The sequence below is a fragment of the Notothenia rossii genome, assembly GCF_949606895.1.
Source record: "Notothenia rossii genome assembly, chromosome: 3".
NCBI lineage: Eukaryota > Metazoa > Chordata > Actinopteri > Perciformes > Nototheniidae > Notothenia > Notothenia rossii.
This window is the reverse complement of record NC_136901.1, coordinates 92,622,096-92,639,470: the sequence shown is the minus strand read 5'-3', so window position 1 is coordinate 92,639,470 and position 17,375 is coordinate 92,622,096. Positions and strand designations below refer to the sequence as shown.

Genomic DNA, 17,375 nt, shown 5'->3' with positions numbered 1-17,375 from the left:
AGAGCTTCAATCTGTAAAAGATGCTCGTTGACTTTGACCCAACCGTGACCCGCTTTCTAACCCTGTTCAGGCAAAGTTGTGGTCTTAGCTAGCCATGAAGCACACTTACACTGCTTTCCAGTTTAAAACCAGGATGTAAATATCATACTTAATCAAAAACCAGTCACTAACTAGATAGTGTGCTAGCTAGTTAGTTCAATGCTAGCTTGATGGCTAACTTGTGCGGTGTAAATTAAGAGGCATATGATGTGTCCATAGCTTTAAATTAAGGGATACAAAGCAAGTAATCTGATTTCTTACCTCCTCTATGAATTCCTTACCATCACAATAGATCATAATTAGGACTATGGTTTAACTGTTTTGTTTTCTTTGTATTGTTTCTGTTCTGATTTTATGTAAAGCTTCTTTGAGCATTAGGAAAAACAGTATAGAAATCCCATGTATTATTATTATTATTATTATTATTATTATTATTATTATTATTATTATTATTATTATTATTATTATTATTATGGTTATTATTATGGTTATTATTATTATAATTATTATTAGTAGTAATATTATTATTATTATTATTATTATTATTATTAATATTATTATTATTAATATTATTATTATTAGTAGTAGTAGTATTGTTATTATTACTATTATTATCATTATTATTACTATTATTATTATTATTATTATTATTATTATTATGGTTATTATTATTATAATTATTATTAGTAGTAATATTATTATTATTATTATTATTATTATTATTATTAATATTATTATTATTAATATTATTATTATTATTAGTATTGTTATTATTACTATTATTATCATTACTATTACTATTATTATTATTATTATTATTATTATTGTTATTATTATTACTACCAATTTTTATTATTGTTATTATTATTATTACTATTATTATCATTATTGTTATTATTATTATTATTATTATTTTATTATTATTACTATCATTATTATTATTGTTATTATTATTATTACTATTATTATCATTATTATTATTATTATTATTATAAAATGCAAATGGTACGCAGCAAGAAAAACAAACAAGAGGGACGTCGTTCTCGAACTCCCTTTGGAATGTTAGAGTGTTCCGTCCCAATGGAATGCGTCTGGATTCCGGAATGTTCAATCTGCTACATTGTAAAGAGCATGTGATTTTCTATATACCGCCGCCTACACACCTCATCCAATTAGCACCAGCCCCGTTAATTCTGCCGAGCAGCAACAGGGGAAAAAGGGAAGAGATATTTTGCCGCAAGCTACAGATGTGCCAGCATGAGAGGACATGACACTGATCATGACCGGGGGTCCACTGTGAGGACAGGAAGAAAAAAAAGAGAAGCTTCCGATTGATTTAGCAGGTTCCTCCACGGGAGACAGAGGAGAGCAAACACTTCTGACACATCCAGGACGACACATGTATAATCTATGAGTTCGTCCGTGGTTTCATTCTCTCTTCCTGCTTTGTCCTTCTTTCATTTGTTCCTCTGCTTCTTAGTTTTTTCATTTGGCTCCCGTCTCACATCATTCATTCATTTCAGGGTTTTATTACCTTGATTCCTTCCCTGTTGTTTTCTTAAAGTAACATTTATTAGCCCTTATTTATTCTGCCATGGGTTAGCTTTCCTTTTCCTGTCAGCTTCAATCAATCTTTAATTCTTCTTCAGTAGTTTAACCTGCGTCATACCTTTCTTTACTGTCTGATAAATCCATCATTTAATTAAAATATTCCGCTTATTTCCTTCTGTACTGCAATCAGTCATTTTTATTTTTGATATTCTCCCATGTAATGTAATCTATATATTCGTAATTTGATCCTGCTTCCCATAATTTCACTTACATTTTCCATTTCCACCAACATTCTCCTTTTTACCATGCTTCTGTCATCCCTTCCTGAAAGAATTTTTCTTTTAACATCCATTTTCCATTTACCAGGCTGAAAGACATATCCATTAGTACAGTGAACGCCCCATGCATTCCCTCTCCTCTGACCTTCATCCCCCCTCCTCTCCTCATCCCTCCTCAGTATTCGAGTCTTGTTTACCGACCCCACTGATTCGTGAAACAAATTGGACTCCTTTGAACCAGTTGACCAGACACAAGTCGAGTTTACCGAGCATCAAAAGAGGCTTTAGAGTTCCTCAGCAGTGAAGGAGTGAGACGTAGTGAACGTAGTATTCCTGCTAACGAACGTCCACATAGAAGTAGTGGAGTACAAATACTTTGTTACTGTACGTAAGTACATTCTTCTGGTATCAGTACTTTACTCCACTACTTATTTTTCTGACAACTTTTTACTTTGACTTCTTACATTTTGAATACAAATACCTGTACTTTCTACTTCTTATATGTTGAACCCAAATACCTGTACTTTCTACTTCTCTCATTTTCCAAACAGGCTGGTTCCTTTAGTCTGAATGTGTGTTTGGTGGCGTGATCATTATTATTTAGAGTCATTGCGTGCCTATTGATTTGAACACGATCCGTGTATCCATCATTTCCTGGTCTTCTCTAAAGAAGAGGGACCAATGAAAACGTTGTCATGTTGCCGTTGGTCACCATGGAAACATTCATTAGCTAACAATGACATTATTGTTCTATTAATATAAAGGGAGGTCAGGTACTCTTTAAAACAGCTGCTAGTTATGGGTACTTTTTAATGAAGTACATTTCAAAGCCTCTTTACTTTGACTTGAGTAAAGAAGTGTAATCAGTACTTCTACTTTTAAACACGAGTATCTGTACTTCTAATAGAGTAAAGGATGTGTGTACTTTTGCCATCTCTGCTTCAGATTCTGTTTGCACCAGTAAGAGTGTAATTCTCTCCAGTCTGAGTGTGTGCACAATTGATGAATGGCTCAGACTGGAGCTCTGACTCGCCCCCCCGCTCCGCCATAACCTTGTCCTTCCTCATCACTCACGCTGAGCGGCATCGAGCACGGTGACCGCGAGCCAGCTTCTGGTTTTGAGTTCAACCAGAACGAGCTTTCTATTGTTCCTGCCACCTCCATTTCCTCCTCTGAGGCAGGACTCGGTGAAAAGACCCTAAACGCGTCAGCGACCTTAAAATCCAGAGAGCATCAGGGGGTTTTTGTGGGTCTACTTCAGCAGGTTTTCATTTCTCTCTCCAACAGCCACTGTGGTTGCGTTAGCTTGGGTTCGCTTCTTAGGATACAATCTTTGTATTTCATGCTGCTCCCACGGTTGGTCCCACAAATCCGCCTTCTTCTCGTTGCTCTTAAATCCCAGTGATGATCAGGGTTAAATGGAGCACTGTGTCACTTTGCTTTTGAGCTGAATGACGCACTCTTTCTCGTGGCTAGCGGACACGAGTAAATATACAACGTACGGCAGTATATTTACATATTTGGCTTCTCCTTTCTCCTCCTCTCTCTGGAGCACTTGTTACTACACGCAGCGACACTACTCTGTACTACACTTGTGTTGTTCTACACCCTCCATGTTTATTTTTCCGCCTCTCTTTTCTCCTTGTCAGGGTTGAACGTGCCGAGCTGGGACTGTGGTTATTAGCCGTCGGAGCTTGACGTTCATTTGGTGTTATCAGCACTTGTTTAATGGCTACTTAATGGGATTAATGGGTTTAAGGTAATGAGCGTGGGATGGAGGAATGGCTGTAGGGCGGGGAGAAGTGGATGGGTCATTGGAAGGGGGGAGAGAAAGAGGAGGGAAGGAAGGAAGGAAAGGAAAGGTAGCTTTGCAAACGGCTAGCCGATTCGGAGGGATTTGCTTACGGCAGGAGATTGGAAAGAACTGCAGATGTGCAATCCAGGATCTCACTCTGCAAACACAGAATCTGTTTCCACTAGCTTAGCGCCAGAATACTGATGCTAACACAGTTCCCAGTGGGCTTCAGTATTGCTGTTATGTATAACACACATGAACGAGCAGCACCGAGATACAAACTGTAATGTCTACTCCCTCTTCCTCCTGTTATCGGTATTCCTCTCAGAGCTACTCTCTACAAGGAAACATAGACATGTGCTGCAGTTAGGGGACATCCTCGCCCACAGTAAGGTCTCCTTGCTCTTTTAGTATTCTGGGTGATAGCCCTATCTTTTCCCAGCCAGGAAATTTGGATGGGGACTATATTGCACAGAGCGAGGAATTTTAATGTCGCTGCAGAGGTGACTCTCTCCTGAGTTATGACGAAAATATTGATCACGCTTCAACGTCTAGCGGGAGGAGGTGGGACGGCAAGGGCAGCGAAGAGAGGAATATTGAAGAGGGTAATGGTGAAAGGCAGCCAAACGTACGAGGGCACTCAAGACCGTCCGACTGATGGGAGGGGGGGGGGGGGGGGGAGAGGATGTTAGCCCGGAGGGGGGAGAAGTACTCAGATCATGTACTCTAGTAAAAGTAGAAGTACTCAGATCTTGTACTTGAGTAAAAGTAGAAGTACTCAGATCTTGTACTTGAGTAAAAGTAGAAGTACTCAAGTCTTGTACTTGAGTACAAGTAGAAGTACTCAGGTCTTGTACTTGAGTACAAGTAGAAGTACTTAGCTCTTGTACTTGAGTAAAAGTAGAAGTACTCAGATCTTGTTCTTGAGTAAAAGTAGAAGTACCAGAGTGTATGAATACTCTGTTACAGTAAAAGTCCTGCATTCAAAATGTACCTCAAGTAAAAGTAGAAAAGTATTCTCATCAAAATATAGTGAAAGTAGCGACAGTAAAAGTAGTCATTGTGCAGATTGGTCAATTTCAGAATAATAGATATGATATGTTTTATAATGATTGATCATGAAAGTGTTCTCAAAGCTGGTAAAGGTGCAGCTAGTTTGAATGACTTTGTATACTGCAGGGTAGCTGGTGGATTTACTCCAGGTGGAAGTCTGATTTAACACTTGATTAGATTTCACATCATTCATCCACATCTGTGAAGTAACTAAAGGTATTAAATACATGTAGTGGAGTAGAAGTACACCATGTACCTCTGAACTGTTGTGGAGTAGAAGTACAAACACACAACACAAAGTAAAGTACAATTCTCTTAAGTACTTTAGTGAATCTACTTTGTTACTTTACACAACTGGGAATCCAAAAGTAGAGCTCCGTACTTCTTCAAGAGCTGAAAGACAAATCATCAAACTGGTAATTAGAAATCTGCCAAATGAGCCGTGTTGTCAAATGAATGAACTCCTCAGGCTATAACTACCTCACCTCCTTATTATTTCTTCTGGATCTAAAGATAGTAAGACACGTGGATTCTCTTTAGCTCCAGGCGATGTAAGGCTGATGTGTAAGAACAGTTGACGGCTTCATTACTGCATCCTCCTCCCTCTGCAGTCCACTGGTCCGTGGCTAATACGTTTATTAGGAGGGGACTACTGCTTTAAAAAAAGGCCATTCAGTCAATCCCATCACACCTCTAATTAGCAACTGGAGGGGAAATATGTTGAGCCCACCGTTTCAATCTCAATGATAGTCTATTTGTCAGCATAGTGAACCTGGAAATGTTGAGTAGCCCAAAGTGTTATGATATAAATGTATATTAGGGGTCAGCAGCACAGAGAAACTGCCGGAAGCTAACCATGTTAAGCAATTAGCATCGGAAACAAGTTTATTAGCAGGTAGGTTAACACATACGAGGAACTTGACTTGGTGTTGACGTGCATAACATAATCAAATCTATTTGTATTTACATTGAATATGGTTGAAATCGTAGAAATAGAATTGGAATAAAGTGTGTGCAGTAATGAAAAACAAGATATTGTATACAAATGAGCATTAGTTGCATTATTTTTGCATTAATAAGCATATGCTGAAAAGTGGCTTGGCCGATTTGGACAATGTTTGGTTTGTTTTTGAGGTTATCGATGATGTTGAATTCATTTCTGACATTGTTAGGATCGAAAATGGCCGTTTCGCGTCCCCTACATTTTTATAACCGACCCACAATTCATCATAATCAGCCCACTGGGAGAAAACATATGGATTCTTTCTTGTTAAAACTGCAATTGTCGAAGGAATACTTTCTGAGTACTTCTTCCACGCCTGCATAAAGCTAGTAAGGTAATGTTTCCACGCTGCACATAGCAGATGTGTCTAATCGTTTGGCAACCAGGGAGTACACCTAGGACAGGAACAAAACATTTAGTGAAATCCCTGTTCACATTTAACAAAAAGAGACCTTTGTTTTCCAACACACAGCCAAGCTCCCCCTCCCCTGCAAAGCCAGGAGAATTGATTCATCACAGTGCTAGTAATTAGCTCCCGTTACGAGACCCCCGCTGCCAGCAAAGCCCCGAAAACCAAAGCGTTGGAGGTTTTAATGCCAGGATCAGGCGCTCGATGTTCGACAGGCTTTCGGCCGGGGGGCTAAGCCCGAGCTTAACTCTGACACAGAGAGATTGCAGTGCGCGGAAGAGAGAGGAAAAATTGCCTTTCATGGATTCAGGCAGATTATAGAGTTTAAGTCACCTGTCTACAACAGTTCATGGTCACGACGAATACCTTCCATCTATCTTAGGAGCCATTTCCACCTTTTTCTCAGGCTGACAATGACAGATTACAATATCGCTCGCAGACTTCTTCGCGGCGCGGTCACCATCCTTCACAATGGCAGTTGTCAAGTACAGAAAAGCAGGCCAGGCCCGGTTTAATGGGGTTCGGAGGTAAAATAGGACATCAATCAACAAAGCTGGGATATAGGAGGAAAGAAATCTCCTCTGTTTGTATCGAGGGGGACGTCTGTCTGGAATCAGTTCATAGTACAAAGAAATATGAAACGAATGCAGAGGTGGGAAGTAACTAAGTACATTTACTCAAGTACAATTTTAAGATACTTGAACTTTACTTAAGTATTTCCATGTTATGCTACTTAGTACTTCTACTCCTCTACAGTTCAGAGGTACATGGTGTACTTCTACTCCACTACATGTCTCTAATACCTTTAGTTACTTCACAGATGTGGATGAATGATGTGAAATATAATCAAGAGTTAAATCAGACTTTAGTTCCACCTGGAGTGAATCCACCAGCTACCCTGCAGTATACAAAGTCATTCAGACTAGCTGCACCTTTACCAGCTTTGAGAACACTTTCATGATCAATCATTATAAAACATATCATATCTATTATTCTGAAATGGACCAATCTGCACAACGACTACTTTTACTGTCTTTCACTATATTTTGATGAGAATACTTTTCTACTTTCACTTGAGGAACATTTTGAATGCAGGACTTTTACTGTAACAGAGTATTCCTACACTCTGGTACTTCTACTTTTACTCAAGTACCAGATCTGAGTACTTCTACTTTTAATCAAGTACAAGATCTGAGTACTTCTACTTTTACTCAAGTACCAGATCTGAGTACTTCTACTTTTACTCAAGAACAAGATCTGAGTACTTCTACTTTTACTCAAGTACCAGATCTGAGTACTTCTACTTTTACTCAAGTAACAGATCTGAGTACTTCTACTTTTACTCAAGTACAAGATCTGAGTACTTCTACTTTTACTCAAGAACAAGATCTGAGTACTTCTACTTTTACTCAAGTACCAGATCTGAGTACTTCTACTTTTACTCAAGTAACAGATCTGAGTACTTCTACTTTTACTCAAGTACAAGATCTGAGTACTTTTACTTTTACTCAAGTACAAGATCTGAGTACTTCTACTTTTACTCAAGTACAAGATCTGAGTACTTTTACTTTTACTCAAGTACCAGATCTGAGTACTTCTACTTTTACTCAAGTACAGGATCTGGTACTTCTATTTTTACTCAAGAACAAGATCTGAGTACTTCTACTTTTACTCTAGTACAAGATCTGAGTACTTCTACTTTTACTCAAGAACAAGATCTGAGTACTTCTACTTTTACTCTAGTACAAGATCTGAGTACTTCTACTTTTACTCAAGTACCAGATCTGCGTACTTCTACTTTTACTCAAGTACAGGATCTGGTACTTCTATTTTTACTCAAGAACAAGATCTGAGTACTTCTACTTTTACTCTAGTACAAGATCTGAGTACTTCTACTTTTACTCAAGTACCAGATCTGCGTACTTCTACTTTTACTCAAGTACAGGATCTGGTACTTCTATTTTTACTCAAGAACAAGATCTGAGTACTTCTACTTTTACTCAAGTACAAGATCTGAGTACTTCTACTTTTACTCAAGTACCAGATCTGCGTACTTCTACTTTTACTCAAGTACCAGATCTGCGTACTTCTCCCACCGCTGTTCGCTGACACTTCTAAGCGATGTTATGAATTAATTGCAAAGAAAAACACTTTCTGTCATCCCGCACAGATGTGATCATTATTTGCTCAAAAACATGACATTTGTGAAGGTCAGAAAAGAGCTGCTCACCGGTCGGCCTTTAGATGAAGATATTTCTGGAGTCTAGACAAGGACTATGAGTTCACAATCTTTGAGACGATTGGGTATGAACACTTTTCAAGTTGGTGTATTTTTCGCTGCCATTAAGGCTGACAGCTAGTGATGTGGGGTTGATTGAGAGGACAGTAAAAGCTGTGTTTGCTTCTTGGACGTTCTCAAACTGTAGAGACAAATCCGATAAGCCAATACTCTTCAATAATACAACAGTCTTTTGTAGAAAGGAGCAACTTCCAAAGAACGGGGGCATTATCACTGAGGAACAATCAATCTTTTTGCCTTAACGTCTAATTCTGTGACATTAGCAGGTCGGCTTTTTTCCAATATGAATCAAGCTCTGCAGAGACTAGACGTTCCCTTTCTGGGGTGAAACTGAAATGATGTGGCCCATTTCTTGGGAGGGGTGGAAGTTAAACCTTTTGTCTTTTTCAATGGGATCCATTTTGTGCCAAATGACTTCAAATAAATGGCGTACATTTGGAGAAAGACTATAATTTAATTTCCAAATCATTTATCCATTCCTTGGGGGTTACAGCTCCATTTTTTCGAGGGAGGACAATAATCCATTTTGAAAACTTTGTTAGTCGTTCAATGCAACTCAACACCAACTTGTTGCCCAAAAAAGACAAGTGTATTTTCCTAAAAAGGCCAAATGAGACACAAATAAGAACAAAGCCAGTAAAATGATTTGGTCGTTTTGGGAGCGGTGGAAGTTAGACCTTTGTCTTTTTCAATGGGATCCATTTCAGCCAATGGACTTCAAATGAATGGCGCCCATTTGAAGAAAGATTATAATTGAATTTCAGATTTCTAAATCATTTTATCCATTTGGTTAGAGCTCCATTTCGAGGGGGACAATAATCCATATTGAGAACTTTGTTACTTGTTTCATTTGAGAGTCGTTCAATGCAACCTAACACCAACTTGTTGCCCAAAAAAGACAAGTATATTTTCCTAAAAAGGTGAAATGAGACACAAATCCAAACGAAGCCAGGGAAATGATGTGTGCCTACTTGGAAATGGTCGAAGATGCCGATGTATTGGGAGGGATGGAAGCAGTCTTGTCTTTTTCGATGGGCGCCATTGATTTGAGGTCAATCGGCTGAAATGGAGAAAGACTATTATTTTATTTCCGGTTTTCTAAAGCATGTATCCATTCCTTCGGGGTTACAGCTCCATTTCTTTGAGGGAGGAAAAAAGAATCCATTTTGAAAACTTTGTTACTTGTTTCTTTTGAGAGTCGTTCAATGCAACGCCAACTTGTTGCCCAAAAAACACGAGTGTCAATTCCTAAAAAGGCCGAATGAGACACCAATCAAATCGAAGCCAGGGAAATGATGTGTGCCCATTTGGAAGTGGTCAAAGATGTACATTTTTTGGGAGGGGTGGAAGTTAAACCCTTTGTCTTTTTCAATGGGAGACATTTGGAGAAAGACTATAATTGAATTTGGTGACGGCTCCATTTCGAGGGGGGAAAAAAACATTGTTACTTCTTTCATTTGAGAGTCGTTCAACGCAACACCAACTTGTTTCCCAAAAGGTTTCCTAAAAAGGCCAAATGAGACACCAATCAAAACGAAGCCAGTTTGACATGTAGTCTTTGCATTCTCCCCCCCCCCTCCTCCTCCTCCTCCTCCTCCTCCTCCTCCTCCTCCTCCCGTTCCCACTCTTTCTCTCGGCATCTCCTTTAGTGCATTTTGCTAGTCTTACTTCAGCTCTTGTTGACAGATCTGCATTGCAACCCTCCTCCTCTTCCTCCTGCTCATCATCAGTGCATCGCCTCCTCTCCAGCAGAATGGCAGTAGACTGTTTCTCTTCAGACTTGTGCATCCCTCCTTCCTGCTATTGCCTTCACAGTATGTTGCCCCCTCCCTTTATCCCTCCCTAAGTCTCCCCCCCCCTGCCAACACTCCCCCCTGCTGAGTGTTGGCAGCAGAGCGACACCTTAGATAATCGAGCCTTGCTGTCTTGTCCGCTCCTTGATAGACGGTTGTTTTCCTTCACGAGGACAAACAACGTGTAGTAGGTAACTTGTTGTTAGAATACTCTGTGTTTAATTCTGATCTTTTTTTTATTAGACCCCAAAGGCTCCAAAAATGAAGGCACTCACAAGAAAGGTACTTTCCTTTTTCTCTTCACCCTTTTTGCTTCCTTTTTTTCTTCTTCTCCTGATATTCCCTGACCAAGGTTCTGTGTTTGCTGCGATGACACGGCACTTTCTGAATGTTACTCCTTCTTGGTTTTAAAGTATGTAGTATGTCGTTTCTCATGTATTGTTTTAGGTTTCCAAATGTTCCCATCTAGAAATCCCTGGAGAACATCTGGTGACAGGAGCAATCAAGCAGAACACTGTATTTGCCAAACATCAGCAATATTTCCTGCTCTGCTTAATTCATTGTGTTGACACAGACTTTTTTTTCCTGAACGCCAAGTATAATTGTTTAATCAGCGGCACGACATTTGTTTTGGGAGAAAAGGAACAACAGTTCATTCTTCCAAAACAGCAAATATGAAGCTGTTTGTCACAGGACTGTTTCCATAAAACTGTCAGTCCTCTCTGGAAATTGAGAGACAGTTTGTTGTCTCCCTTAGGGAGGCAAAAATAGAAACACAGCTGACACAGTTAACACCTGGTGTTAGCTTCACTATCATTCTGTTAGTCGTAAAGATGTAATGTTTGGTTTTGGGACAAGCCTTTTTCCACTTGGCTGCAGTCTTTTGTTCTGTTGGAGACTTGGCAGCTCATAGTGTGCTAGCCGTAGCATTGGACAACTTTTCCGAATGACAAGTTGAACCAAATCCCGACTCGTGCAACATGACCGGCCAGAAGCTGTTTCTTATGCATTGTTTGGATCATAAATGTGTTTCTACTTCACTTTAGTAAGAGTAGCATGAGATGAAGTTATGATGTACCACTGCAGCAACATACTGTAGCTCTAGTCTGTAGTGAAATGTGTTGTTGTGTTGTTTCCCTTTGTGTGCTTAGCGTGCCTCACAGCTATAGCACAGCAGATGCTGATTCCACCTTTGCTTTAAAGCTCAAATGTTTTCCCAAACATTGCATTTGGGTCTTCCTGCTGTTCTGCAGAGGACCAAATAACAAGATGCTCCACGCAGAACACATTTTTGGCATCTTTCCAAAACTCCTCTTCAGATCTGCTCACACACCTGTTTTCATAAGTTGAGATTCATCTTAGACGATAGGATGGTATAGTTTTGTATAGTTTAGTATTCGTAATAGTGTAGTTTTGTACAGTGTATAACACAAAAGGATGGAACTAGCAAAGAATAACATTGTCTAGACAGAGCAGTAAAAAACAAAACAGTACGACATGTAGCATTGAAGCATTTATAGCAAGTTATAGAAATACTGGGTAAAGTGTATATGTAGTATATTGGATAGAATACTGCAGTATGGCACAAATCAGTTAAATGCAGTTCAGCAGTATAGTGTATCGTGTTAGTACAGTACAGTAGTAAAGTGTAGTAAAGTGTGTAATGAATATAATTACATTAGAGCAGTGCAGTGCAGCACTAAAGAGTAATGCCGTAGATACAGGACAAGTAGTTTAAAGCTACATCAATAATATTGACTTTGGAACAATTAAAACATTTGTATATCTAATCATTGTGGTTATACACTGCCTTTCTGCAGAGTTGTAGATACAGATTAGGTTACACTCATATTATGTGTATTATGCTATTTGTAGAATTAGATTCATGTCTGGATTAAAGCATTGTTGAAGCTTTTAATGTTAAAAAATAGACATGCGGAGCAGCCCTACGTGGGATAGGATAATATAGTGAATTACGGTACAGCATAATGTCGTCTATTTCAGTTAAGTGTAGTAAAATACTGTTTAGTGAAGTGGTAATGCTTACAGAATGGTAATGTATACAGTACAGTACAGTATACCTCTGTAATGCCTCCTTTGTGCTGTGTTGATCCGTGTTGAATAATCTCTTTCAGCCCATTTGGCTCGTTAGCTTAATATGCTAACGCTCGTAGCACAGCAAGCCCTTTACAGTGGATCCTGTCACTCGTAACTAATGTGTATGTGGCCCTAATTTACATGAACAGAGAGGAAAACCATGGTAGAACCGCCCCCTCCCACACACACACACACACACACACACACACACACACACACACACATACACACACGCACACACACACACACACACACACACACACACACACACACACATACACACGTTGTCTAATATTATGCTATTCGTGCTGCAGGACTTTCCAGACAGTTACGGTGATGGAGCAAACAGAGGCGAAGCACTGGTTAATCTTTTGGGCGATGCTTGCAGACACAGTTTAAGGAAGCTAATATCAAAGTTCTGCGGAAACAGAATATTCCTTAACCCAGCCCGAATATAGAACAACTATAAAATGTGGTGAATGTATTCCACAATGACTAAATATGTAGTTAGTAATGTGCTAGGCATTGTAATAATCCCCCAAAAAATTATTTGAGGCATTTTACTTACTTAAATCTGATAAATCCAGTCCATTAAAACAACGAGATGTTGCTTGTTTGAAGATTTGGAAGTTGTGTGTGAGTGTATGGCCAGAGGGCAGGACCTATACACACATTTAATACCCAATAGCATTGTGAGGCTGAACAAAAGGACCTTTTGACTATGTAAACGTAGTCTTTAAAAAACATAAAAAGGATAGCTTAAAGGGATGTTGTAAAATAACAACCGGTGGCCTTACAGGGTTAAGTCATTATAGCAGCAATGCAGAGGAAAACACTGGAGGGTCCCGATTCTCAAAAAGTGGACTCCCTGTCTTAAGGAGATTAAAACAAAAATTGAACTTCAGCAGCGTCTTTTTCCGCTGCAGATATGATCCTTTTGTGTCTGATTGCTCTAGGAGACTAATGCTATGAGGGAGAGTCCGTTAGTTTGCAGACTAAAGACCCCAATTACCTCCTGAGTTTATTCTACCGGCCAATACTGTCGGCTTCAGAGACAACGTTTTGTATTATTATATATTGTATTAGCAGGAAGCAGCCGTCTGCCTGCGGGCTGCTGCCATGAATAACTTACCCTGGCAGAGGAGGGGAAAACAGCAGCTAGGGAGGAAGGATGTCTTGTTTTAATGTTCAATAAGATAAGATAAGATAAGAAGTACTTTATGGATCCCAATTTGAGAAATGTTTGCATTGCAGCAGCATAAAAATATGTGTTTTTCATTGACATATCTACACTTTAGCTATGTACTAATTAGTAAACTAACCATACACTTTAAGATACACAATAGTTAAAACCTCTTAAGCCCCAAGCCTGTTTTTCAGGTTTCAGGCTCGAAAATGACATTCCCAGAACAAATGACCATATCTTCCCTTCTAAAAGGGTTAAATTAATAATCTTTTTTCTCAAAGTAATGATAAACCTGTGAGTTGGATGTAGAAAAGTCAGAATCAATATAGATGTTTTTTGTTTTAAAGAAAATTCAGATTGAACATGGTAAAAAAACTGTAAATTATAGCGTCCGTCCAAAACATATTTTGTACTTATAGAGAAAACTAACCTTGGATGATGGGTTAGTAGACTAAAAGCTTTAGGAATCCAAAGTGCAACATATAATAAGTACCCTGTATCAAGATTGATGCAAAACAAGTGATATTTGACCTTTTTAGACAGATTTAGCAAAAAAAACCTCTTCTGGGGCCATTTGGGTGGATTTTCCTTATCTCTGGCCCCCCGTCTTCGATTTTGACATGTGACATCTCTTACTGACCGTTAGAGCCAATAGAATCAAAGGAAAATCGTCCCGCACACACTCATGTTAAAAAAAAAGTGGCGTCTTTGCGCATTCAATGAAGCTAAGAATGGCCTGCTCTACTATTTTATAACGGAATTGCAGTTTTATTGCTTATAGATTATCAGAACATTTCAAAGGGGACACAGCCACATTGGATATTAACCTAAGGATTAACTACATCATCGTTGTTATCGTTTTAATGCCATTGAAGACCAGTTTAGACCAGACAAAGACGAAGGTAAGCCATGTTAGCGTTGTGGGCTACCTAGCGCCACTTGTTTTGATGTACGTTTTTGTTGATAACGTCGCGAGTTTGTATCTTTCAGTGTTGAAGTGGGCACCGTTAGATTCTGTGTCTTTACGATCATAAACGATGTGTTGGATGTGCAGCTAGGATAAGTAATAAGAGAGCTAGGAGTGATTTTCGGTGCAGTAATAGGTTAGCATTTTTCGCTCGGGGCTAATTCAGAGGCTCACTGTTAGCATTGCATGTTTTTTTTGAAAAAAAAAATGAAAAAGATCAGTTAAATGAGTTTTTTCCCGTTATATGGATATAAAATATTCATAGTTTATTAAATATTAAGGTTCCTTAGATGTTGTTTCTTGCAAATGACGCGATTTCGGCCCCGGAACCGGGTCCATGGGGCTTAAGAGGTTTTAAGTAAGAATCCGACATGCTGTAACACAATAAATCAATTTTCAGTCAATAACAAAGATTAAAAAAAACACCAAGATGCTAATTTAGCAAAAATATGAAAACATATTAACAGGCTAGCTCTATTAAGCTAACATAATTTACACTTTAGTGAGTAAGCTAACCATAAACTTTAAGATACACAATAGTTAAGTCAGAATCTGTAATTTTATAACACAAAAAATCAATGCACTTATAAAATGATATGATAAGTCAAAAACTAAGACACCTAGTTTTATAGAATGAGCTAAACAGAAGAAAACGGTTAGCTATAGCTAACACTCCAAGATGCTAATTTCACCCATCACCAAAAGAAACCTAGCTTTGGGGATTGATTTGAGTCAAGGAAAGGAAAACAGATATTAGCGTGCTAGTGCTAATCCTGCTAACAATGAGTAAACTAATTATAATCTGTAAAATAGAAACACGATTATTTGGTAAGAATCTAATCTACTTTTCACAAAAAATTAAAAATAATTTGACCTCCATTATTGCCATCAGATTCCTATGCAATCCAACAATCAACCAAAGTTGCTAATTTAGCAGGAGGGATCAAATATATTGACATGCTAGCACTAGTTTACAAGCTAAAGTGCTAAAGTAGGTTAGCTAATAATACAATTTAAAAAATAAAATATTCAAGTTAGAATATGAGATGAGATGAGATTATCTGTCAGAAACAAAGATAATTTAGACCTCCATTAATGCCATCAGATTCCTATTCAATCCAACAATCTATCCAAGCTGCTAATTTAGTAGGAGAGATAAAAATATATTTACATGCTATCTGTAGTTAGCATGCTAAGGTGCTCAAGTGGGTTCTCCCATCATGAACTATAAGATAGAAACACGATTATTTGGTAAGAATCTGATCTTTTCTTGTCACAAAATATATATACATATTCAATCCAACAATCAATCCAAGATGCTAATTTAGCAGGAGAGATACAAAGACATGTACATGCTAGCGCTAGTTAGCATGCTAAAGTGCTCAAGTGGGTTCGCTAATCATAAAAAAAACACTATTCAAGTTAGAATATGAGATTGTGGAACAAAAATATCATACTCTGTCAGATACAAAGAGAGTTTGACCTCCAATAAAAAGCCATCTGACTGTGAATCACCTGAGACTACTTTATTGACAGCTCACAAAGAGAGGAGATCTGGCGTCTCGGAGATTAAAGCTCATTGATTAGATGGTATCAAGGTTCTCACTTTGCATAGCAAGCAATAGAATACTGTATTGTATTTCCCCTCTCATGCTTTGGCTTGATTTGCTTCAGTATCCTCAGTGGGACGTTCTCGTGATGAGTATTGACGGGGAATAGCTCGCTCTTCATCTTGGCAAATTGTAGTGCTGATTTTTTATACTACAAATCTGTTTAATCTGCTCGGCTTTAGCAAACTTTTGGAGGAAAATGTCAATTTCAGAAGTGGGGGGGAGAGGAGACATGAAGGGGAAAAGATTAGGTTAATGTAGGAGGAAGAGAGGAAGATGTAATACGCAAGAGTGGAACATGGGGGAGGGGAGAGAGCAACGGACAGAAAAGAGAGGGTTATAGAGCGAAAAATAGCAATTAGAGAGAATGTAATTACGTATTGAAAGGAAGAGAACATAATAATAATACAAACTTAATTAAAGGACAGAGACGGAGGAAAGACATCAAGGTTAAGCTAGAGGGGGAAATGACAATAAGAGGCAAGAATGCTAAATAAAGGAGAAGGACACAAGCTTACACACAAAACACATCATTTTCAATACATAACAACAGATTTAACTTTGAATATGATCCCTTCAACATATCAGGTCAACAGTAAGTTAAACCCAATAACACGCACACAACACGTAGAGTATTATTTATTATTCCATATAATCCAAATCTTCATTTTGTCTTTAGCCACCTTGAAATAGTTTATTGCAATCACTTTTTCTAGAATAATTTAGCCTTGCAATGTCTTTTAAAATTCAGATAACTCTCAACTGATTTGAAAGGGAACAAGTAAAAGGAAAGGAAACACAAAGCATCCTTTTTCTTTACAAGGATGCTCACTATTTGGCCATCTTGAAAAAGGTTCTTATAATATAATAATAACTTTTTTCTATGATATATTTTGTTGACACCTTAAATTGAGATGCCTCTTAGACTGAGCTATCAAAACTTTGAACATGGGAGAAGCTTCAGGTGAAGGAAAGGGGGCAACACAATTTCAAGGATGCAGACACCTGTGCCATCGTGACATAGTTTCTTACAATACATTTTTCTAGAAGAATTTGGCTCTGCAACGTATGTTTTAGAAACCTTACATTCAGATAGCTCCTTGATTGAGGTTCTGTAAGTATTTTATAAATCATAGGAGGAAAGGGAACAAATACAAGGAAAGGAACAAGGATAGACAAAAAGGATCCTTTTTCTTTGCAAGGATTCAGACAACTGTGCCATCTTGAAATAGTTTAAATATATGTACATGCTATTCACACTTGGAATTTCGTCATTTTAGGGGCAAGGCCATTTG

At 38.3% G+C, this 17,375-nt stretch overlaps 1 protein-coding gene across 6 annotated transcripts in view; it reads left to right on the top strand.

Annotated features, from left to right (window-relative positions):
- Positions 1-17,375, top strand: part of glra1 (glycine receptor, alpha 1) — a 171,473-nt gene that overhangs the window by 42,906 nt on the left and 111,192 nt on the right. For 3 of the 6 annotated variants that reach the window (XM_079670308.1, XM_079670307.1, XM_079670305.1), the window contains one exon: positions 10,464-10,502. The exons of 2 other annotated variants lie outside the window; for them this stretch is intronic. In XM_079670308.1, coding sequence (XP_079526434.1) covers positions 10,464-10,502 — 39 coding nt within the window. Of the gene's footprint in view, positions 1-8,806; positions 10,503-17,375 lie in introns of those variants that run through there. One more of the 6 variants, XM_079670306.1, reaches the window with a different exon arrangement.